Source organism: Danio rerio, chromosome 6, assembly GCF_049306965.1.
Source record: "Danio rerio strain Tuebingen ecotype United States chromosome 6, GRCz12tu, whole genome shotgun sequence".
Classification (NCBI taxonomy): domain Eukaryota; kingdom Metazoa; phylum Chordata; class Actinopteri; order Cypriniformes; family Danionidae; genus Danio; species Danio rerio.
In genome coordinates this window covers 11,506,745-11,532,815 of record NC_133181.1, presented here as the reverse complement: position 1 = coordinate 11,532,815, position 26,071 = coordinate 11,506,745, and the positions used below count along the sequence as shown (strand labels likewise).

The window sequence follows — 26,071 nt, the reverse complement described above, 5'->3', positions numbered from 1 at the left end:
GGTGAGTGCTGTGCATACTAATTAGCATTTTTGCAGAAGTAGATAGATGCGGGTCCAAAATTAAATTCAGCTCTGCAGAAACTTCCTGTCTGAAGAGAGGTGTTAAAACTGAACACAGAAAGATGTATACTTTGTTGTTGGGCAGAGAATTCGTAGAAAAAGAGGAAGTATGTCGAAGGTGTGGCCAATGGAGGACTGAACAATGACTGACAAGTGACGTTACACCAAAACTCCACCTGTTAAGATCGGTTGTGTATATATGGTGAAGTCAGGAAACGTATGTTAGTTGCGAACCTCTTGAATGTAATTCTTGTATTGCATTGGGGTAATGTAACCCAGAGCTCTGTCATCGAATTATTCATTTGTATCCAATAAATTGTTATGATTTTTGACATTGAAGAAAAACATCTCCAGACCTTTTCTCTTGAACACGCATGGAATTGGCTTGATATTCCAACAGTAAACAATCTGTAGCGGCAATTTTGCACACAGCGTGTCCTCACAGTCGTTTGAACTGTCGATGGATTGCATCATCAAATTCGGAGCTTCTATTGGTTCTTGGATTGATGCTCATCACAGCTGTTGTCACACTGCAGGAAAGTGTCTGAAATCTTCTGACACTGCCAGAACTTCATTAGAGGAAAAATCTGATCGCAACAGGCACTAAGCGGCTGTCAGAGAATATGTCAAACTAACGATCAAAGATCACCTATTGTAGCCTGGGGATTCCAGGAATCTTTAAGGATTTCCTAAATTTGTCTCAGATGACAGAATCATGGCCGAAATCTTACAGTGTGAGCAGGGCTTAACACATGTATTTCTTGCATCTCTTTACCGTCTGTGTTTTTAAGCTTGTATGTTATCCAGGTACAAAACTGATTTTAGTACTTTAGTGATAATTAAATCATAAACTTTTATTTAAACTTTTCTTTTACTGTAAACGTTAATCTAAACACTGCAAGCTATTTTTTGTCCTGTTTTCAAATATCTAAAAAATTTTTAACCGAGAAGCATTTTCTAGACAAGCAAAACACATTTTCTTGTTTTAAGAAGTAATATGCCAAAATTAAGTGATTTTTTTTTCTAAAGGGCACCTATGATGAAAATCAACTTCTGTAAGCTGTTATAGACCTGTGTGTAGGTATAGTGTGTCCACTGTCATATTGGAGTGATAGAAACAGTGTTTTTAAAATTTCCTGATGTTAAAATAGGACCAAATCCCAGAGATATTGAGGCCCACCGCAATGTGATGAAGTAGAGCAGTTTTCCCTGCCCACCAAATTGATTGTCAGTCAGCATGTTTGTATAAGAACATGTATACACACATCCACAGAACATTTTTTGCAAATCAACTGGGATAAAAAAATTTGTTCCAACTCTCTGTGATTTTTATGTTTAAAACGTTTTTAAAACAGAGCATGTTTGTAATAAAGACCGTAAAATTGCTAAGTAGTTCTTAACCTCTATAATCACTACGGCCGCATGGTGTCATTAAATGCTAATGTGTGTGTGTGTGTTTGTGTTTACTGCCAACGGCATTTGTGTGAGACTCATCATTTCAGAAAGGCTTGATTAAATTCCACCACAAAATGAAATAAACTTACTTGGTATTTTTGACTAATGAGCTGTATTTTAGCTTCATCCGAGTCTGTCTCTATCACTGACGGTTGCTTTTCTGACTAAACGCATGATGAGAGGCAGACATACACGTGGGAAAGGTGGGCGGGGAGAAGCAGCTGATTTGTATTTAAAGCCACAGGCTACAAAAACAGCTACAATGTTCTCAGAGACCAAAATGGGCAGATTCAGGAGGCTATAATAAATAATCTGATGGGTATTTTAAGCTGAAACTTTACAGACACATTCTGGAGACACCAAAGGCTTATCTTACATCTTGTAAACAGGGTAAAATAGGTGCCATTTAAAACAAGCTAAATAATCTGCCAATGACGTAAGCAAAATAATCTTTTGTCAAAAGGAATCACATACAATTTGTCTTTCATTTTTGATTTAGGTGATTACAGGTTTCCTAAATAATATACTTTATATATTTCTATAATATTGTATTTAAAATAATAATTGGGACCCACAACAACACCGTGTGCACTTGGGGCCCCTGCAAGGGAGGGGAAATGCCAATTTTGGAGTGTCTATTTAGGCTAAGTGCAAATAGCGCACATCATTGGGTCACTGTTTGATTGACAAAGACAACAAAACATCGCGATTGACAGCAGCATGAGTGGTGTAGCTCGTAAAGTGCATGGAAACAAGTTTTGACTCGATTGATCATCAACCTGGTTCGAATCCGGTGTCTGATGAACCCATTCTTCTTTTTATCCCCATTACAGAAATAATAGAAAGGAAATATTTTAGTTTTTATTTTCCACCTGGTGTTAAATGTTAGCAACTTCTTAATACAACTAAGCTTTATTTACAATGAATATTCTTTAAATACATATATATATATATATATATATATATATATATATATATATATATATATATATATATATATATATATATATATATATATTATTATTTTTTTTTTTTTTATATTTCACAAATGATGTTTAACAGAGCAAGGAATTTTTTACAGTATGTCTGATAATATTTTTTCTCTGGAGAAAGTCTTATTAGTTTTATTTCGGCTAGAATAAAAGAAGTTTTAAACACCATTTTAAGGACAAAATGATTAGCCCCTTTAAGCTATATTTTCCGATAGTCTACAGAATAAGCCATCGTTATACAATAACTTGCCTAATTACCCTAACCTGCCTAGTTAACCTAATTAACCTGGTTAAGCCTTTAAATGTCACTTTAAGCTGTATAGAAGAGTCTTGAAAAATATCTGGTCAAATTTTATGTACTGTCATCATGGCAAAGATAAAATAAATAGGTTATTAGAATTGAGCTATTAAAACTATTATGTTTAGAAATGTGTTGAAAAAAAATCTCTCCATTAAACAGAAATTGAGGGAAAAAACAAACATGGGGCTAATAATTCAGGGGGGCTAATGATTCTGACTTCAACCGTATATATTTAGTACTGCTTCACTGAACTTTAACAAGTATACTAAAAACCATACATTTTTACTAGTTTTATTAGGTTTTTTTTTTATTAAAGTGTGCTTTAAATGCTTTAAATACAAGTAAAATCTTTGTAAACTATATATTTGTACTATATTTCTTAAATGTTTAAAAATGCGAGCAATACATTATAGATTCATTTCATAAAAAAATTATATTATTCTTATTTTTCAGTTGAACTATAGTAGTGCGGCCGGGTTGGGGCCCTACAAGACAATATGCCCAAGAGCCTCTGAATTCTTAATCCAGGCCTGCGCTTATGTGAGGCATTTCTAATGCAGTGTCTATGGGCAGGGCAGGGCAGGGCAGGACAGTACATTTGACGTTGTTCTTTCTTCTTGGCTGCCGTTATCAGTCTCTATTTTTTTTCCTTTTTCTGAAAGCCTTGATACCACTATTGTGGAGTTTTTCTTTTATTATTTCATCAAAAAAGATTGTAAAAACATTAATTGTTGTACTCTCCCATTCACTGCGCTCTAAGTTTACCCAACTATGCTGACTTCTGCTACTTTCCATTGTGAAGTGTGTTACCTGTGTCTGTATGGCAGTGACGGGCTGTATGGGCTTCTGGTACTCTGGGCTGACGGCTACAGTGCTGTACGCTGGAGGACCCAGAGCGCTCTGCCTCTGGAGCAGCTGCAAAACCGCCTGGATGTCTGAAGTCATCTGCGCTTCCAGCCTAAACACACACAGATTAACACACAGGCATTAAAAGAAGTGTTCAATACAGTCTACGGCCAGCAGAGGGCAGTAAGGCACCATTTTACCACCTGTACAAGATGTTCAGATAAGTTGATGTTTTAACTTCTACTCTCTTAATTTAGTCTAGCGGGTGACCTACTTCACCTCCGTTTCTATTTCTCACCTGTTCAGGTTTTCCTGCAGTAGATCCAGTCGTTGCTCCATTTCGCCGAACGTGATGTCGCTTTCGCAGTCGTCTCCTCCTTCTCTGTCCTGAGATTTCGCTGAGTCATCTGCATTCCCACAAGGCCATTCTTCAACACACACATCTAGAGAAAAGCAAAGTCCCAGTGCAATTAATCAAACACACACCCACATACATACCAGATGCATACAAACCTGGCGTATCAAGCACATGTGTGTAATATATTAGGTCTGTCGGTTGTACCACACACACACATATATACACACATGTATGTACACACACATGCTGTAATATAACATATGGCTCCTGGAAGACAAATTAGACATCATGCGCACACACAACGTCATTAATTTTCTCCATGCTGCACCAGTGTCTCCTAATGTAGCAGCCGCAATACCCAGAAGCATGTTTACATGTGTTTGCCTCAACAAGATATTACCCCAAGCTCAATCTAATCATATGCTCCAGGGCCATCTTCTATTATTTAGAGAGACAGAGAGAGAAAATGAGTGAAGGAAAGAAAGAAAATGGCTCTGGCTCTATAATTATATGAGCAGTCATTGTTCACACATTCTCTTCTATACAGTACAGAGTCAGAGTAAAATTGCAGAGTTATTGTTTTCTTCTAGTTATTGCTGAATTCAGTTGATGTTTTCTGTAGGACAGAGAAGGGCGGCACGGTGGCTCAGTGGCTAGCCTTACAGCAAGAAGGTCGCTAGTTTAAGTTCTGGCTGGGCCAGTTGGCATTTCTGTGTGGAGTTTGCATGTTCTCCCCGTGTTCATGTGGGTTTTCTCCGGGTGCTCCGGTTTCCCCCACAGTCCAAACACATGTGCTATAGGTGAATTGGATTAACTAAATTGGGCATAGTGTATGAGTGTGTATGAATGTGAGAGTGAATGAGTGTTTACCAGTACTTGGTTGCGGCTGGAAGGGCATCTGCTGAGTTAAACATATGCTGGAATAGTTGGCGGTTCATTCTGCTGTGGTGACCTTTGATAAATCAGAGACTAAGCTGAAGGAAAATTAATGAATGTGTGACAGCATTTTTTCCAGCTCATTCTGTTAAGTCTGTAGTGTTTGTACTGTAGCCAGGGGGGGTTTGAGTGGTTTGAAAGACTCAACCCTCACTGATAAAGGTCCAGAATTTATCTCATACACTAGCTCATTTGTCCTATTTTGATATTTTTGATATACCATGATAAATTGTGAAAATAACCATTGCAGAAGGCTTTAAGACCAAGCAGAATCCTCTTTTGGCTGTTGCTTCAGCGTGACTGAGGAAAGTTGAATGTTCTGGCCAGTTTGTGTTTGCCTAAGAAATGACTAGAGGCTAGTTTTTAATTTAAAACATGACCAGCATCCGTTTTACTGATCATATATGATGTCATAAATTTGAATTTGGAAAATAAGTATTATTCTCATTTTTTTCATCAAAATCTTTAGATGTTTTTGGTAAATCACAAAATGCGGTTGATGACCATCTGACAAGTTAATTCAGCAAAAAATTGTGTTCTTAAAGTATTTCAACCTTAAAGTTAAAAAGAAAATAAGGCTAATAACTGCAAAACGGTCCATATTTTAAGAAAAAAAAAACCCTTTCAGGCTGGCTACGGGTCTGCTGTATATGGTTCATAGAAAGGGCTGCCAAAATTGATAAAAGTGTCATAATTTCATACAACCTATCTGTGGCTGAAATTGACACTATCAATCAGCAATAGTGTAGAGAAAGATGTACTGTATATATACTGCATCTGGGTTTTGAAGGGAATTAGCAATTTCTTGACAACTTTTTTCACTTTTTGACCCGGTTGTGGTATTGCTCAGATGTCAAACAGATACGTGTGCTCCTGCCAAATTTACACTAGTTTTTCCATCATTTCTTGGGTCCAAATAAAGTGAGAAGAAGCATTAGTAACTTCTCCCCCAACCTCCCGCTGGCCTGCAGATACCCATATTAGGAATGCTGCTCTCTCATTGGCTGTAGGTTTAATCACTTATCTTATTTTCAATTAGAACACATTTCACACGGCATGATTTTGAATCGCTGACAGCTCCAGATTTTTTAGCATGCCAAATGTCTGACGGGTGTCGGAGACTCATCTGCGATTCTCTCAGATCATGTCTTTGATATTTCACACTGTGATTGTTACTCACGTGAACGAGCGCCGATTTGCCTGAGATTTCAGGCATTTGTCGGCGATTTCTCAAAACCTGTCAGCGAGCCAAAATCAAGGCTAAAATCATGCAGTCTGAACTCGGCATTAGTAAAAAAAAAATCTTCAGATTATTTAAATTCACTATGATTTTTTATGATTTTTATGATTTTTTTTGCAGAGCTTCTTACTAAAATCTTCTTTAGGGACCCAAACATGATTCTTCTATGTCATCACTACAGACAGTCTCTCTTGCATATAATTAAGAGGGTTAAAATGTCCAGTTTCTCTGGATTTTTAAGTATGGGTTTGAATTGTAAGTGTTTATAATTGTTTCATTTTATAAAGACCTGAAAACATTCAAGGCATAACAGATATCTTCATATCCACCAGAAAAAACTTTAGGCAATCATTTTACAGTGTTGCACCCCGATGAACAGGTATGCTTTACCTTTCTGAAACAGATTGTTTTCAACACAGTCTTTAGTGTGTGGGTCAGGCATGGTGTTCAGGTTGACAGGAAGAGATTGACCCAAACCCAAAGGCCTTGATGTCTCTTCCTCATCCTCTTCCTCCTCCTCTTTTCCTGGCAGTGTGTGAAGCTCTCGATCTCTTACTCTTTCCCTGTCGGAGCGGCTTGGCCTGATTGGAGAATCTGAGGAAACACAAAACCCAGACTCACTTTGCAAGTTTCCATTAGTTAATGTTAGATAATCAGAGGTTCTGCAGGTTTCACAGAGTCTTTTTAAGACCTTTTGAAGACCATCAAGTATGAAATTTCAGACATATATAGGGCTAAATGCTAAAGATTTTTTTAATGGCCCAGCAGAAAAAGATATATTTTACTTGCTCCATCATAAAAGTAATTCTAAGTAATTATTTTGTAGCCACATATTTTAAATAATGTGTCAAAACAAGCAGACTAGTTGTACAAAAACATACTCTTAAAAAAAAAACTTAAACTAAATGTATGCACACCAGACTTATAATTTTAGCTATAAATATAAATATATATTTTGCTAAAGGTTTTATTGAGATGTACTTATGTTAATTGAATGTGTGTTGGAATTATGTGGTGGCTTTAGAATAAACAAAGACAAATTAAGACCTGTTTAAAATTATTTAAGCTCAACAAGACAATATTTCAGTGAATTTACCTTTTAGGGCCTAAAATTTAGTTTTTGAAATGTAAGACATTATAGGACCCTGCAGAGAACCTCTTAATGTACACTCATTGGCCACTTTATTAGGTACACCTGTCCAACTGCTCGTTAACACATATTTAATCAGCCAGTCACATGGATTGGCTGATCACATCAGCAATTCAATGTATTTAGGCATGTAGACATGGTCAAGACGATCTGCTGCAGTTCAAACTGAGCATCAGAATGAGGAAGAAAGGGGATTTAAGTGAATTTGAACATGGCATGGTTGTTGGTGCCCGACGGGCTGGTCTTAGTATTTCAGAAACTGTTGATCTGGGATTTTCATGCACAACCATCTCTATGGTTTACAGAGAATGGCCTGAAAATGAGTAAATAATCAATGAGCGGCAGTTCTGTGGCCTTGATGCCTTGATGTGTAGGTCAGAGATGAATGAAAGCTGATTGTAAGGCAACAGTAACTCAAATAACCACTCATTACAATCGAGGTATGCAGAAGAGCATCTCTGAACACACAACACGTCCAACCTTGGGGAGGATGGGCTACAGCAGCTGAAGACCACACTGGGTGCCACTCCTGTCAGCTAAGAACAGGAAACTGAGGCTACAATTCCCACAGGCTCATCAAAATTGGACATTAGACGATTGATAAAACGTGCCTGGTCTGATGAGTCTCAATTTCTGCTGTGACATTCAGATGGTAGGGTCAGAATTTGGCGCCAACAACATGAAAGTATGGATTCATCCTGCCTTCTATTAACGGTTCAGTCTGGTGGTGCTGGTGTAATGGTGTGGGGGATGTTTTCTTGGCACACTTTGGGCCCATTAGTACCAATTAAGCATTGTGTCAACATCACAGCCTACCTAAATATTGTTGCTGATCATGTCCATCCCTTTATGACCACAGAGTATCCATCTTCTGATGGCTATTTCCAGCAGGATAACATTCCATGTCATAAAAACAGCACTTTTTCTTCATTAATTTTCTATCAGTGATTTTGTCTTAATGACTTAATGACGTTTAATGTTAATGACGTTTATCTTCACTTTAAACAATTTTAAATACAGGTATTGTGTTTTAAGGTTGGTATTTTCACAAATATCTATACACGAGAGTGCACAGCAGATACTTTGGAAAAGAAAAATTGTATTGTTTTCAAAATTTTGCAGAAGTGTGAATTAAAAAAATCATTCTTTTGACAAAACTGCTTCAGATTGCACCCTGAGCAAAGAATAAAGATAGCTAGGAATGTGCCAGGAAGAGAGGACAGGGAGGAGATTTGGCTGAGATAAATAATCCAAACAGCAGGTTACACAGGGACGGGGACAAAACGGCTCTTGAGCGTTCAGGTGAAATCTGTCCTGCTGCAAACACACAATAACAAACAGCTGTCTGTGGCCAACAATCGCCATGGCAACAGCTTGAAAGCAGCTGGAGGAAACAGAACTGTAGACGCGAATACGGCATACAGGAGATGAGGATTAGAAGAGGAGAACAGACAGAAAAGGTGAGAAAAGGAGGGAAGGAAAAGAAGAGGAGGACACAGCAAAGTTAAAGAGGAGCACAGAGACAAGGAGAAGATGAGAAAGAGAAGAAGAGGAGAACAGAGCAGAGGGGAAGGAAGGGCAGAATGAAAAGGGGAGGAAAACAGGAGCACACAGAGGTGTGGAAGCCTGAGAAGGTGGAGGCAAGAGGGAAAGAAGTGGCGGACTAAGAGGAGAGGAGGAGGACAGTGAAGAGGAGAACAGGGAAGATGAGAGAAAGAGGAGGGGAAAAGAACAGACAGAAGGAGACGAGGAAGAGAGAGCAAAGAGGAGAAGAGGAGGACGGAGAAGAGAAGGAGAAGAGGGGGATAGCTAAGAGGAGGAAAAGAAAAGGACCACAAAGAGGAGGAGAAAAGAAGGGGAGGAGGAGGACCACAAAGAGGAGGACAAGAGAAGAGGAGGACAGCAAAAGGAGGAGAAGAGAAGGTAAAAGAGTAGGACAGCGAAGAAGAGGAGAAAAGGAGATGAAAGAGGAGGACAGCGAAGAAGAAAAGGGGAAGAGGAGGACAGCGAAGAGGAAGACCACGAAGAGGAGGGGAAGAGGAGGATCACGAAGAGGAGGACAGCAAAGAGGAGAAAAAGAGGAGGAGAAGAGGAAGAGGACCACAAAGATGAGAAAAAGAGGGGAAGAGGAGGAGAAGTGAAGAAGAAGAGGAGGACAGAGAAGAGGAGGAGAAGAGGAGGACCACACAGAGCAGGACTGCTAAGAGGAGAAAAAGAGGAGGGGGAAAAGAAGGAGAAGAGGAAGACAGAAAGGAGGAGAAGAAAGGAACGGAAAGAGGAGAAGAAAAGGAGGGAAAGAAAAGGAGAAGAAGAAGAAGAGAGAGTGGAGAAGAAAAAGAGGGAAAGAGGAAGGGAAGAGGAGGACCAAGAAGAGGAGGACAGCAAAGAGGAGAAGGAGAAAAGAATAGGAGGGCAGTAAAGAGGAAGAGAAAAGGAGGGAAAGAGGAAAGCAGAGAAGAGGAGGAAAAGAGAAGAAGTAGAGAAGGAGAAGAGGAGGACAGTGAGGAGAAGAGGAGAACAGAGAGTAGGAGAAGAGGAGGACAGAGATTAGACAAGTAGAACAGAGAAGAGGAGAAGGAAACAACAGAAAGGAGAAGAGATGGAAAGACAGGAGAAGAAGAGGAGGAAAAAAATGAGGACAGACAAGAGAAGGTTTAAACCTGTGGAGCGTCTCCTCTTCCTCACATCAGGGTCTTCAGTGTCGGAGTCACTCACAGCAGTGTACAGGGTCCTCTGGGGAGCCGTGGTGTCCTGCCACACAGGAAATGACATCACATTAAGCAAAGTGTTAAACACATAAAAAAATGTGGAACAACAAAGAATAAACAGTATCAATCATACTCCTAATAAAATCACAATGTGGACATCTGTGAACTGCAATAAGTCTGTTGGCTCTGAATGACACATTTCGGTTTTCTTTCTCTTCCTTTATGAGGACATGAACACACTTGACTAGTTTAGGTCTGAAACTCAACTCATTTCATAAGATCCAGCATATGGTACTGCATATTTATTTATTTATTTATTTTCATAATTGTTCACATTTTAATCTATTTGAAATATTCTGTGTTCTTAAATATTTTTAAGAATTATTTCTTTTAAGGTAATACGTTTGGCTCACATTTTTATTGCATTTTAAAGTATTGAAATTTGCCCAACCACTGAATAGAATGGCAGTGAATGGTTGCTGATGTTGTCAAACTTCAATATGAGATAAAGGGCATCATAACAGCACTTCATATTCAATTCAAACTCATGCCAAGAGCAACAGACTGAACTGAAGTCATAATTCAGTGAAAATATATGCGCCCAATCAAGATTAAAGTGGAGTGTTAACAGTGGCAACTTACCACTGCTTCCTAATCACTAATATAATGAACTGCTGTAAATAAAACCAATGAATACAACAACCATTGAATAACTAGTAAACTGGTAGACTAAAATATCAATGCTTTCACTTGGGGGATTACGCTTCACCTGATTTAAACATTTAGACGGATGCGGTTTCATCAATAACGTCATTGTTTGATTCTCACCCAACAACCACAAGGCTTATAGCAACAAATGCAACAGCACTGATCCTGTGTCAGGGTGAACCGCAGACATGTCTGATGAGCTTAAGCTAAGAAAAGCTCCTCTCCGCTCTAGCTACACTTTCTGGAAGGATGACAGCAGCGCTAAAGGGATACTTCACCCATCACTTACACATCCTCCACTAGATCCAGTTTCTTCTGTTAAACACAAAGAAAGATGTTCTGAAAAATATCAAAAATTGACTTCCATACTATATTTTTGTTAACTACTATGAACGGCTAGTTTTTTTCCAACATTTTTCAAAATACCTTGTTTTGTGTTAATAAAGAAAGAAACTCAGGTCAATAAATTATATATATATAAAAAAACATTAACTAACTACTAGCTTAAAAAACGACTTATTAGCTGTTTATTTATAGTTAGAAAGATAGGTGCTGGGTTTATGGTTTGGTTAGGGATGCAGAATGAGATCATAATTTATAACTGCTAATGAAGAGTTAATATCTCAATAACAGGCAGGCAATAAGCCAGTTTAAACAGAATGAATTGTGACCTAAACTAAAGTATTACCAGAAATTCATAAAAGTTTAGAAGCACTTGTGTGAGTAAATGTTGTTTGAGTACAATTTTTGAATAAACTATTCCGTAACAAATAATGCATTAACAGTGTATTATTTTTAACATGTTTATTTTTTGACACAGTAAAAATAGACGCATTTTGTGTGTGATGCATCAAATTGCTATGACAACCTGAATAATATGTAATGTTCTTATGTATGATAGCAAACATTACTGCTTGTTTAAACTACTTAACTTAAATTGAGCAGAAACAACACAATTCTTCAGATTTGTTTGGGAAAACTTGTTTGTTTTAGGTTCAATCCATTTACGTTTGTTAACTTAATTTGTGTTAGGACAACATGAATTGTGTGGAACCCTGTATTTAATACACTGTATGAACTTCTAGGTTTATTCTAGTAAAGCCTCAATTCGTTCAAAAATTGGTTTGATTTTGCATGTCCAAGCTCAGACATTGAGTTCGGCTTACGGTGTACTGTACATTTGAGCAAAATCTGGCATTAAGATCATAGATAAGAAATGGTCTTGAATAAACTATGAAAAGGAGAACTATGAAGAAGTTGTTGTCTGAAAGCTTCATGGAGAAGGAGTGTGTCAACACAAATGTGTATATGTTGGCTATGCCAGGATCAAACACTTGCTGGTCACTTTATTAGGTACACCTTACTAGTATCAGATTGACCTCCTTTTGCCTTCAGAACTGCTTTAAATCCTTCGTGGCATAGATTCAACAAGGTACAGGAAATATTTCTCAGAGATATTGGTCCATATTGACATGACTGCATCATGCAGATTTGTCAGCTGCACATCCATGATAGGAATCTCTCGTTCTACCACATCCCACAGGTGCCTGTGACTGTGGAGGCCATTTGAGTACACTGGACTCATTGTCATGTTCAAGAAACCAGTCTGAGATGATTTGTGCTTTCTGACATGGCGCGTTATTCTGCTGGAAGTTGTCATCAGAAGATGGGGTACACTGTGGTCATAAACGGATGGACATGATCAGCAACAATAATCAGGTAGGCTGTGGTGTTGACACGATGCTCAATTGGCACTAATGGGCCCAAAGTGTGCCAAGAAAATATCACCAACACCATTACACCACCACCAGCCTGAATCGTTGATCCATAGTTTTTATATTGTTGACGACAAATTCTGACCCTACCATCAGAATGTTGCAGCAAAAAACGAGACTCATCAGACCAGGCAACGTTTTTCCAATCTTCTATTGTCCAATTTTGGTGAGCCTGTGCAAATTGTAGCTTCAGTTTCCAGTTCTTAGCTGACAGGATTGGTACCCTGTGTGGTCTTCTGCTGCTGTAGCCCATCTGCCTCAAGGTTGGATTTGTTGTGCATTCAGAGATGCTCTTCTGTATACCTCGGTTGTAACGAGTGGTTATTTGAGTTTCTGTTGCCTTTCTATCAAGTCAAATCAATCAGGCCATTCTGGCCCACAGAACTGACACTTACTGGATATTTTATGGTCTATTCACTGTAAACCACTGTACGCTGCGTACGCACAAAAACTTTGCGTACGCCAGGTTTCACGCTCAGAATCGCTCACGTTTGGATTTACTTACAATGAACTGAACGTGGGAATGTGCGCAGCTTCACGGCAGCTTTCTGGCTGGCGTACACACATTTTTTGTGCGTGTCTGTTTTATTTCCATTGGCGACTCCTAGAGGCAGTTGTGTTAAATTCCTCTCTACAAAGTGTCTGAGCCTTGCAATGGCAGCTGTATGAGACGGGTTCATCTAGTAGGTATGTAAGGTTTCCATACCATACAGTTGACCAGCTAAACATTAAAGCACAATTTGCAGCGGTCGCCTGTTTTCCCAATGTAATCTGAGCGATCTACCGCACGCACATTGTTATAAAGACACTATCTGAAGATGAATTTCCATGTGTGAATCAGAAACATTTCCATTCAATAAATGTGCAAATAAAATATGATGCACAGACTTATTGATGATTCCTACTTGTCTTTCTCGTGATAAATAGTGGGCAAAATCTGATATGTAGCGGGGAAAAAAAGAGGAAAGAGTTCATCAGACGCTGGAATCGAGCCGAGTTCATGCTTGAACCTGTCAATACATGATCACATGTGTCTTACGAGGTGCGCCACTGAGACTGCTAAGGGTACTGCAACATTTTACAGATATAAACTACACTATTTCTTTTTTTAATGCACTCAGTGCGATGTTCAGACCCAACTGTTTTAACCGCATCAGCTAAACTCTCCCACTCTATTTTTTTTCTTTTGTTCTTAATGCCGGAGAACAAACTTGCGAATAACACCGCTTTTCTCCGGTCTACCTCAGAAAGCAGCACCTCCATTTCACATTCTGTTCAAAGTTTCTCTTTTTGCTTGATTTTGCCATTGCTTTTTCGTTGGGTTTTTCCATTAGCATAGTCATTAGCATATTCATACGGGGGAGGAGGCAGGGAGGGGTTTTGTGCTCGTGCATGTTGCGCTCAGTTTCACGTTCATTCGGATGTACAAAAGAATATGCGTGAGATTCGGCGTACGCAGTGTTTCATACATCTGCATTTTTTTCTGCGTACGCAATGTTTTAGTAAGATTTCCACGCAAGTCTTCGTACATGAGGCCCCAGCAGTTTCTGAAATACTCAGACCAGCCCATCTGGCAAACAACAACCATGCCACGTTCAAAGTCACTTAAATCTCCTTTCTTCCCCATTCTGATGCTCGTTTTGAACTGCAGCAGATTGTTTTGACCATGTCTACATGCCTAAATACATTGAGTTGCTGTCATGTGATTGGCTGATTAGAAATTTGCGTTAACGACCAATTTGACATGTGTACCTAATAAAATGGCCAGTGAGTGTATAATGCTCTAGCAGATTTACACTGAACTCAATGACACATACATAGATACAGTTATCAGAACAGCAGCATACATTTCAGTCTGTTTGTCACAAAACATTTGCTTCAAAAAACTCAACACGGTAACATAGTGGTTCTGAACATTGTAGATTTCAAAAACCGCCACCGAACAAAACAACATCTGAAAGCTTTATGACTGTTCCACTTTATTTGTTATTTACTTGCAAGTACCTTAAAAGCATCAATTTCTAAACGACTTCTACTATAAAACAGTAGAATCTGCCAATAGCAATGCCAAGGATGAGGATTCGATAACCAGGAAAAGCAAGAACTTTCTATGAAAAAAATAAATCGCTTTGGAGAAATGTCTGCCTGCCAAATGCACAAATGTAATAAAATGTAAAAATGACAATCCTACAATTTTTGCTCTGCCACTGAGCTACATACCCATTTGTAAAACACTTTATCTGTTCATTACTTTTAAAACAGCGGCGGGAAAGTCCTCCACAAGGAGGTAAGCGGTCAGCCAGTAAGCGCCAAAAGGAACGGCGTCATACCCCGTAGCGTTCGCTTCAAAAAAAATTAAATGTAGCCATAAGTACCTCCGGCTACATAATTCACCGTCTCCAGAAACATCCATGGGACTACTTTTTCAATGTTAAATCAATGACAGTCTTTTACATTGGAAGCCTACGGTACAGCTGTACTGTAAGTGGTTGATAGGGTGTGGTTAGGAGGAAAAGCCAGAAAGTTTGGCTACTGTGCTGTTGCAGAGTTATAAGGTCTCAAAAGTTTGATCCAAAAGACATAGTAACCCGAGTCAGAATAGTCTGGAATTTGGTGGTTGTAGCTTTAAAGGTCTAGGAGACCCTGTAAAATAGTCTAAGAAGAAGAAAAATAAAACAACAACAATATAATAATAATAATTTTTAATAGAATGTCTGTATGTTGGCCAGTATCTCAAGCCAACATAATGAAAAAAAAGCTAAGGTCACTACTCTACACTAACCGATCTTTGACTTGCATGTTGTTGCTCGTTTATTGATTCGGCTTGCTGCTGTTGTGCTGATTTAATAAATGTAAATGCATTGCTGATTCAGGCTACAGCATATCGATTGAGCATTGTTAAGCGTGGGATGTCATTATGCTACAACTATCAGCTGTCGGGATCTATTTTTATCTACCGCAATCACTGTGAAGTATATTTATATTTCATGGCACATGCTGCTGCATATTTCATAAGGCATTGTATTTCCACACTACTGTTAACCATCATCTCATGCCTTCTTCTGTACCTGGCTGTGTTTTTCCACCATATATTTGCTAAACCACAGTGAACTGCCAGTCTGACATTCATAAATTATACTATTATTAATGTGCTTATAGTTTGTTATTTAGTGTTGTTTTTCTTAGCTTTCAATATCGTGTGAAAGGAGGCATCTTATTATATTTTCACATTTTATGTTCATCTTTTAATTCAAACCCCCAGTAAATGCTTGTACCTTGCTGTTTTCATCCCGCAGGTTGAACGTGAGCTCCAGATTGGACAGGAAGTAGTCGGAGAATTCAGGATACATGTCCAGAACCTCCAGCAGATCCTCTCTGTTGATGGTGTGCAGGTCGCAGTAGCTCAGCGCTCGAACATCTGCGTTGGCTTTCCCGGGCTTGGCGTAGAGATGAATCATCTCTCCAAAAATATCATTCTTACCTGAGAGGTGGGCGTAAAGTGATCAGAGAACAGAGGGAAGAGAACATAATGCAATGAACAATGGAGGGAACAGACAAAGGCTAAGTAGGAAAGCTAATTTCCTCCATTTCAGAATCTGTGCTATTGGGTACAGATGGAAAATCAACACTGAGACTACTAATCTCCATGCAGTGTGTCTGTCTGTCCATCCGTCCATCTGTCCACACAGTTCTATCTATCTATCTATCTATCTATCTATCTATCTATCTATCTATCTATCTATCTATCTATCTATCTATCTATCTATCTATCTATCTATCTATCTATCTATCTATCTATCTGTCTGTCTGTCTGTCTGTCTGTCTGTCTGTCTGTCTGTCTGTCTGTCTGTCTGTCTGTCTGTCTGTCTGTCTGTCTGTCTGTCTGTCTGTCTGTCTATCTATTTATCCAGCCATCCATCCATCCATCCATCCATCTACAAACATGTCATTGATCATATGCATTTTGTGATACAGATATACAAGTAAACAAGTCTTAAAAGTTACCCAGAATTCCGAAAAAAAAAAAAACATTATGAGTTAAAATGAAGAGAAATAATAATAAAATAATAAAATAAAATAAAATAAGGTTTGTGAAATGTTCCATTTACTTAAAATTCAGAGAAAAAAAACTATTACAAAGTAAATTCACAAAATTAATAAGTAATCAGTAAAAATGCAGATTTTAAACACAGATTAGCATAAAAGAAACCATACACATACAGATAAATAGGATTTAATCATTCCAAAATAATAAGAAATTTTATTAAATAAGATTCATCTAATAAATTATCCAAAATATGGTGTATTGAAATGAATAACAAATATACTTAAATAATAAAGTAAATATGCAAATGTCTAAACACTGTACTATTGTATGTTGAAAACGTAACAACAACAAATGTTGTAACTTAATTTTTTTTTTTTAACAATAACATTTTAATTTAGGCCCATTTGTAATATACATTGTTCACAGTTTGAATTGAATATTTTAATAAGCAACTATAAAGATGTCTTTTAAAACCCCCGTCTAAGTTTCCAGCACCCTATTTAAAGTTATTACATAGTTCAAACACTAAAAACTGGTAGATGTTGGTAGATTATAAAATCTGCAGCATTGAAATATACCTCCAAGTAATCTGCTTCCACTAATCCTCCTTTATATCAACTCATATCAATTCACAGCTGAACGTGTTGCTTTAATTTTAGACAAGAACTTGTGCTCAACAATCTCAACTATCTTTCCATCGTGTTTTTCATTCGAATTATTACACTATTGAAGCCCAAGAAAAGTTAAGACACTGACACACCAATTGATGTTTCACAATTTTTTTGTTGTATTAAATAAAATAAAATAATGTTATATTATATTATATTATATTATATTATATTATATTATATTAATTTATATTATATTATATCATATTATATTATATTATATTATATTATATTATATTATATTATATTATATTTAATTATATTAATTTATATTATGTTATATTATATTATATTATATTATATTATATTATATTATATTATATTATATTAATTTATATTATATTATAATATATTATATTAATTTATATTATATTATTTTATATTATATTATATTATATTATATTATATTATATTAATTTATATTATATTATATTATATTATATTATATTATATTAATTTATATTATATTATATTAATTTATATTAATTTATATTATATTATATTATATTATACAAGATTATTTCATGCTTATAAATCAATCACAAAAATAAATAATAAAATTTAGTTAAGATATACATATAACTTGCATGCTTATTTCCTGCAAGTCTCCTGCCAGCTTCTTAAAGACATGTGCCAGCAAGAAAAGTCGAGGCCTGACAGCACATTTCTGCAGCGATACATATCAAAGGTCAGACCTGACAAACAAACGGCAGGCTCCTGGGCAGCAGCCACCTGCCACCGCATCTAAATCCGGCTCAGGGACGCAGCTAAAGCAATCGCCGCTGCATATTGTACATTAGCTATCTGAGATGAGCCTATATCAGTATGGTATTAGAGTGCCAGAGTCCAGGCCTGAGCCAGAATTAGTGCACAATGATGAAGTGTCCACCTGCAACACTTTCGTAAGACAACAGCATTCTTGCTGAGGCAGTGATTCTTCAACCCGGGACCTAAGAATACATATGAAACCGGAGGAAGCTTCTCTCAGCAGATTTCATGCAGTGACTTTCTGCTGAGTTGCATGAGTGTGTAAGTGTGTGTCTTCTTTTCTTCCTCTGGCCTTATTCTGTTAAAGTCGGCATGCGTAGGAAGAGAGATGGACCATTTATATTCGCCTTACCCTGCTCCACCTGCCGGTTTGTGGCTGGAGACTCATGCGCGGTGCACGAGTTTAATAAATGTGTCGGTAAATAATGAAACCAAAGCTGTCACCCGGGGCTCTCCGTCACACTAAGTGACACCTCGCAAATCTAATGAACAAAGGAAACACGCACCACGTCGCTGTCACTCTCGTTCGTGCGTCGTCTTATTTAATTACAACCCTTCGCTCGCTCGTTCTCTCAGCTTTCCTTTATTTCAGTCTCTCTCCATCTATAAAAGCTCATCACGAGAGAGATATCCTTGAACGAAGGACAGCACTTCTTTCATTAAGTCTCTTATTACCTGTGAGCCTCTGAGCTGTTTTTATTAAATTTAGATGAGTGTTTAAGTGTCTTATAGTACAACAACCCATTTTACATAGCATTCAGCTATTTGGGCACTGACACTGTATCTTTTCCTTCTGCCACTATCCTTTAAAAAGATTTGTTTTCAACACTTTGGCAAGAAGTTTTCGTAAAAGAAGTTAGGGCTGGGAGTTCATTCTAAAAAGAATCGATTTCGAGAGTTGATTCCAAAGTTTGGAATCCTTCCATTAAGGAATTTCAGTTTAAAAAAACTAATTTGTTTCTCTCTTGCTATTACTGATAAGAAGTCACTAATAATGATTAGATAGATTATTTAGATTGAACATCAGATTTAAGTGAACAGATTCAAATGGTTCGCTTCAATGAATTGGTTCAAATGACTATATTTAGGGTCCACTTATACCATTGCATAACTTCTAACAGCTGATTATGGTATGCCATGCTGAAATATTCAAATAATAAACTAATGTAAACGTATATTGGTAATTATTACAATTTATTGTACAACAACCAATTTTACATACAGTAGAATTCCGATATTCAGCTATTTGGACACTGATGCTTTATCTTTATATTTTGCCCTTATGCTTTAAACATTAGCTTTCGCCACTTTGGCAAAATGGTTTCCTAAAAAGGACTTCAAGCTGGGAGTTCAATGCAAAAAGAATTGATTCTGAGAGTTGATTCCAAAGTTCGGAATCCATTCCATTAAGGGGAATCGAGTCCTCATTTCAGTTTAAAAGAACTATTTTGACTCTCTCTTGCTATTATTGATCAGAAGTCACTTGCTAATAATGATATTACTATAGATTGAACATCAGATTTAAGTGAACAGATTTAAATGGTTCGCTTCAATGAACTGGTTCAAATAACCATATTTATTGTTCACTTATACCATTGCGCAACTTCTAACAGCTGATTATGGTGTGTCATGTTGAAATATTCAAATAATACAGTAGACTAATGTAAACGGATATTGGTAAATATTACAATTCATTGTAAAACTACCAATTTTACATACTGTAGCATTCTGATATTCAGCTATTTGAGTACTGATACTTTATCATTATATTTTGCCTTTATGATTTAAACATTACCTTTCACCACTTTGGCAAAATGTTTTCCTAAAAAGGACTTCAAGCTGGGAGTTCATTTAAAAAAGAATCAATTCTTAGACTTGATTTCACAGTTCTGAATCCATTCCAATGAGGAAATCCGAATCCTCATTTCAGTTTAAAAGAACTAATTAATATTTTGACTCTCTCTTGCTAATACTGATAAGACGTCACTTGCTAATAATGATTAGATCACATATTTAGATTGAACATCAGATTTAAGTGAACAGATTCAAATGGTTCGCTTCAATAAACTGGTTCAATTGACCATATTTATAGTTCACTTAGACCATTGCGCAACTTCTAACAGCTGATTATCGTATGCCATGCTGAAATGTTTAAATAAAACAGTAGATTAATGTAAACGTATATTGGTAAATATTACAATTTATTGTCCAACCACCAATTTTACATAGTATTCCAATATTCAGCTGTTTGGACACTAATACTGTATCTTTATATTTTACCATTATCCTTTAAAAGATTTGTTCTCACCACTTTGGCAAAAAGCTTTGATAAAGAAGTTAGGGCTAGGAGTTAATTCCAAAAAGAATCAATTCCAAGAATTGATTCTAAAGTTCAGAATCCATTTCATCAAGGGGAATCCATCCAGTCCTCATTTTAGTTTAAAAGAACTATCTTGACTCTCTCTTGCTAACACTTATAAGACATCGCTTGCTAATAATGATTAAAGAGAACATTTAGATTGAACGTTAGATTTGATTCGCTTCAATGAACTGGTTTAAATGACCATATTTATGGTTCACTTATACCACTGTGTAACTTCTAATAGCTTATAATGGCATGTCATGCTGAAATATTCAAATAATAGACTATGCAAACATATTTAGGTAAATATTACATTTCATTAATTAAATTAAATGTTGTTTAAGTTTAGGTTAACTTACTTTATCTACAGAAGACATACAATTAAATTGTGTTTGTTGTACTGTATGTGCCTTATTAACTGCTTGCTTTTGTATTGCATGGTGAAACTGAATTACAGTCCATAACAGAAGGTTTTGAGCTCCATTCTGAACACACAAAAGAAAGTATGATGTTAAGTGTTCATTCATTCATTCATTCATTCATTCATTCATTCATTCATCCATCCATTCATTCATTCATTTTCGGCTTAGTCCCTTTATTAATCTTGGGTCGCCACAGCGGAATGTGTTTAATTTAGCCTACCCAATGTACCCTGTACAGCATATTTTTAGACTGTGGGGGAAACCGGAGCACCTGGAGGAAACCAATGCAAACGCGGGGAGAACATGCAAACTCCACACAGAAACGCCAACTGACCCAGCCGAGGCTCAAACCAGCAACCTTCTTGCTGTGAGGCGACAGCACTACCAACTGCACCACCACTCTTATAGTAGTTCAGTGCTGTTATGCTATGCTTATTTCAATGTACATTTTCCATGTCTATTTGACATTTGAGTACATGCATTTTAAACACAATATATTGCATGCAACAGTAATTGATTGAACTTAATTACTACTGGCAAGATTTGAATATAAAAAAAAAATCTAAAATTAAATCGCACTGAGAAATCAATTCTCATAATGAAATTTATTTATTCCAGAACTAAAGTAGGAATCAGAATTGGACTCGAATCCAAAACACAGCCATAGAAGAAGTAAAACTCTTGTCATGAATCTCTTACCAGCACAGGCACAAGTACAGGTCAGAATAAGTGTGTTGTTTCATTTTGGCATATATTCTGTGTCTATTCTGCTGAATGACCATGGATTGTTCAACCGAATGACAGTTGTAAGTATTAGTCTGTGTAGTTAAATAAGTTTGAATAATTTTCCGGAGTAAATGACAGCAGAAGCAGATGTTGAAAAATAATAAGCGTTTCATTCTGATGCTCCCTGACATGCTTGCTTAGCGTTTGTGACAACTTGAGGCCAATAATTACTGTTTTCAGCTACATATTTAGATACTTTCTGTTTGGCAAAATAAATGGCATTTAAGGCAACGCGGTGGCGCAGTAGGTAGTGCTGTCGCCTCACAGAAAGATAGTCGCTGGTTCGAGCCTCGACTGGGCCAGTTGGCATTTCTGTGTGGAGTTTACATGTTCTCCACGTGTTTGCGTGGGTTTCCTCTGGGTGCTCCGGTTTCCCCCACAGTCCCAAGACATGCTGTACAGGTGAATTGGGTAAGCTAAATTTTCCATAGTGTATGTGTGTGAATGAGGATGTTTCCCAGAGATGGGTTGCAGCTAGAAGGGCATCAGCTGCATAAAACATATGCTGAATAAGTTGGCGGTTCATTCCGCTGTGGCGATCCCAGATTAATAAAGGGACTAAGACGAAAAGAAAATGAATGAATGAATGAATGTAATGGCATTTAACAGAAAATCAGCATTACACTGAATGACAAAACTTCAACTTATATTGCAGGCTATATCAAACAGTATGCTTCAATACAACGAATCATAACATAATTATTTTTCAGAAAATGTAACACTAAAAGCAAGTGTTTTGATCATTGCACTAAACGGCATGGGGTTTTGTAACTTAAGTTACCACACCAGGAAATGAGAAATGATCAAACATTTATAAGCAATGAACTACTAGTCCCCAGGGGGAATTTTGTGAAGCCATTAAAAGGTAAAATGAGTTCTTATATGATATCAGAAAGGCTTTTTAAACTGAATATCCATTCATAATGTATTTCATCATTTCTTAAGCACTTTCTTTTATATAGCAGATATCTTTAATAACTTCCTCTTATAGCATCTTCCTGTTTAGATGCCCAGCATTTTAGATGTGGTACCCGCCGCAATCACTTATTCCCATTACTTCAATTATTCAGCTGGAAATATTGTAAGGCAAACCTTTAATCTTAATTTGAAATGCCTGCATGCTGAACTATGATCGATTATGAAATGCTATTTTCCCTTTTTGTACGGCCTTGATTTCACGACCAAATAAGAGAGAAGTAATTTCATAGAAGCTTTTCAATTTTGATGAAAGATTTATAGAGCAATATTCACCAAGGCCATTTAAAGTAATGTGTTGTGGAAAAGCCTAATGGTTTGTCCTGGATAATCAAAGGACTGATGATGACTATGTGGGAAAGTCAAAAAACAAAAACCATTTTAAAGTGCCCCTTTTATGCTATTTTTAAGGTTTATAAATGAGTTCTCAAATAATAGGCTTAAACTGAGTCAAAAAATAAAGTTTTTTTCCTTTAATATGCGCTGCAGCTACACTTCTTTTCTTACAATGTCTGAAATGGATTATTCAAGAAACTTCTGTTCAAGCATACTCTCCTGTTATTGGTCAGATGGCTGAGACATTTGGTCTACTACTTAAACTGCATGGCAAACATAATACATGAAATTCAGCTCTTGGGTCTTTCTCCACACTTGTAAACACATTGATAAAAACAATAACAATGGTATTGATTTTACTGAATCAATTTGAACCTGACTCCTCGTCTTTCAAAACAACAAGCATATTCATCTTTCTTTTAACAGAACAGAAAACATAGGGCTCTATTTTACCGATATATGTGCTAAGTTTAAAGTGCAGGGCGCAAAAGCATTAAGGGCATGTCCGAATCCTCTTTTGCTATTTTAAGGACTGTAAAATATGCTTTGCATCCTTGTGCATGGTCTAACAGCTAGTGCTTATTCCCTTAATGAATAATGGGTGTGTTTTGAGTATAACATGCATTAAATCAATCAGAGTCTCATCTCCCATTCCCTTTAAGAGTCAGTAGAATAGCACTATGGTGCATTTGCTATTTACATGGCGGATTTTGTAAGAGGAAAAACTGAATAGAAAAACTGAATGCTTCACTAGCGAGAAAACAGGTAAACAGACCATCTGCAGCAAGAGGATAAAGAACAAGCCTCCTCCATTTGGCCTCTTTACTTTATTTTTACTCTTTACTCCTTTACTTTTGTGTATAAGTAAACAGTGTTGTTCACACTCCACTGAAGACATCCATTAGTCTACATATTTAATTTCCTATTACCAAATAAATTAACAATAATAACAAAGTGTGGTCTAACAGAATAAAGCCCCCCGGGACATGAAGAAGGCTTGGAGGCAGTAGTTTTTATATTTTTGTAGAAATTTTTTAGATGGTCAATGGCGTGGTCTCTTTCAGTTAAACAATGTGGCACAAAATGTGTAAATTAGGGTTGGGCTGAACTGAAAATAGCAACAAATTGCGCCAAACATGTCTTGCACCTTAATGCACTTGAATGTATGTTAGGGCACATAGTATTTCTGATACATTGACAAGAAAAACTAATATCTTGCTGGCTTATATTACATCCTCAAGCTCAAATTTGAAATTGCAAAGTTGTTATAAACCTACATACTGTAGGTCTGTGCAGGAAATAAAACTGATTTACATGCAGCTCAGAATCAGTAACTTCATTTCGCATTCACTGTGGTCTTTGAAGACCATTTAAAGAGTTAGCTATTGCTACTTAGCTATTGCTTGATACTAATTACAGGTATAGAATGCTGTGCTGGGAGAGAACCCTGAGCTCGGCGATACTGCCTGGTCATATAGCATAGAAGGGGCTGAGATCTGGAAGGTCTAGAGAGCTCCCCCTGGTAAAGGAGGAATGGTGGAGATGGGGTGGATGGGGGGGATTATTCAAAAACGAAGATAAGGGAGGTAAGACAAAATGGGCTATTTATTGTAGGCTTGGAGTCATCTGATTGGTTTATCGATGATTGTTGATGCAGGATTCTGCCACTTTGGTCTAGTTAATTTATAATTTGGTGGGCACTGGTCCTGTCTTGTCTTGTATGTTGTACTTAGCTCGAGTTTTCTTGAGCACTCTTATTCTGTTCTTGTTTGTCTTGGTCTTTTGTATAAGCTTCATTTTTACATTGTGTGTACATCCGTGTTTACATTGTGGCCGCATGCTTCAGTGTTGTGCTTCATGTGAGTTTTCTTGTTGGCTGCGAGTTCTAGTCCTGTTTTTTAAGTGAGCACATGGCTTGTGTTTTTGTTTGTTTTATGTGCTCTCCTGTCTACTGTCTAGTCCCACCCTCCTTATTAACCCATTATTAGTTTATTCATTTCACCTGTTTGCTTGTCAATTATTTCTCCTTTACATTCTCCAGTATGTCTTTTTTTTGTTTACCTTTTCTATCTTGTCCAGCCCTGTCCAACCCTACTCTTTCCTGCCAGCCCAGTCAATTTTGTCTGCTTATTTGTTTTGTTAATGTTTTCCCCCTCACGGTAGTTTTTGCTGTCTTTTTGTTTTATTTTATAATGAACCCGTTTTTGTCCCTGCATTTGAGTCCTTGCTCCTTTTAGCCTTCTGAAACCATGACAATAATCACAGTGTGACTTCATAATAAGTTTAGTTCGATTTATTAACATGTTTAAGGCTTGTGCCCACCGGGATGCTTATCTTCAGCTTTTTTTAAGACGATCTTATGAAAATGAAGTGAAATACTGAAAAACTCACAATCTGATGCTATTTGATCTGCAATTCCTCTCCATAACAACTCAGTCTTGTTGAAATATTTGTAGTTGCTGTCATGATTATCATACAGCTCTTCGTGTTTAGTCACTTCACCTCAATGAAACAGGTAGCTCGCCTCAGTGTAAATACTTCGTTGTCAGAAATGTGTGCTCACCTAGAACGTTTTGTGCTTTGATCAACTGATTGCACTTTCATTAATTAATTCATTTTTCTTTCGGCTTAGTCCCTCTATCAATCTGGGGTCGCCACAGCGGAATGAACCGCCAACTTATCCAGCATATGTTTTACGCAGTGAATGCCCTTCCAGCCACAACCCATCACTGGGAAACCCATACACATTCATTCCCACACATACATACATTATGACCAATTTGGCTTACCCAATTCATCTATACCGCATGTCTTTGGACTTGTGGGGGAAACCGGAGCACTTGGAGGAAACCCACGCAAATACGGGGAGAACATGCAAACTCCACACAGAAATGCCAACTGACCCAGCTGGTGCTCGAACCAGCGACCTTCTTGCTGTGAGGCGACAGCACTTGATTGCACTATTTGACTTTTTAAATGATTTCGTTTAACACATTTTGATATGATTTTAATTCTTTGTTGTCTTTATTTCTTTTACTTATGTTTGATTATTTTATATATATTTTATATATTTAGGGACAGAGCACCTACAGTGCAATGTACCTACGTAGGCCCTATTTGAATTGCTCCGTTTTCTTCTTTTTTTCCTTCTATAGAATGAATTGCATTTTTGAGGGT

General features: G+C 37.1%; 2 protein-coding genes across 11 annotated transcripts in view; one reads left to right on the top strand and one right to left on the bottom strand.

The window, feature by feature from the left end:
* gpr155b (G protein-coupled receptor 155b) overlaps positions 1 to 26,071 on the top strand; it is a 698,693-nt gene that overhangs the window by 206,310 nt on the left and 466,312 nt on the right. The window lies entirely within an intron of this gene.
* The window catches only part of kcnh7 (potassium channel, voltage gated eag related subfamily H, member 7), a 155,839-nt gene that overhangs the window by 3,083 nt on the left and 126,685 nt on the right, over positions 1 to 26,071 (bottom strand). For all 10 annotated transcript variants that reach the window (XR_012407653.1, XR_012407654.1, XM_073953686.1 and 7 more), the window contains 5 exons: positions 15,805 to 16,010; positions 9,999 to 10,089; positions 6,579 to 6,782; positions 3,953 to 4,097; positions 3,619 to 3,766 (listed from right to left, as the gene is read on the bottom strand). Coding sequence is in view for 8 of the 10 variants with exons in the window: in XM_073953686.1 (XP_073809787.1) it covers positions 3,619 to 3,766; positions 3,953 to 4,097; positions 6,579 to 6,782; positions 9,999 to 10,089; positions 15,805 to 16,010 (794 nt within the window). In the remaining 2 variants the exon portion in view is untranslated. The remainder of the gene's footprint in view (positions 1 to 3,618; positions 3,767 to 3,952; positions 4,098 to 6,578; positions 6,783 to 9,998; positions 10,090 to 15,804; positions 16,011 to 26,071) is intronic.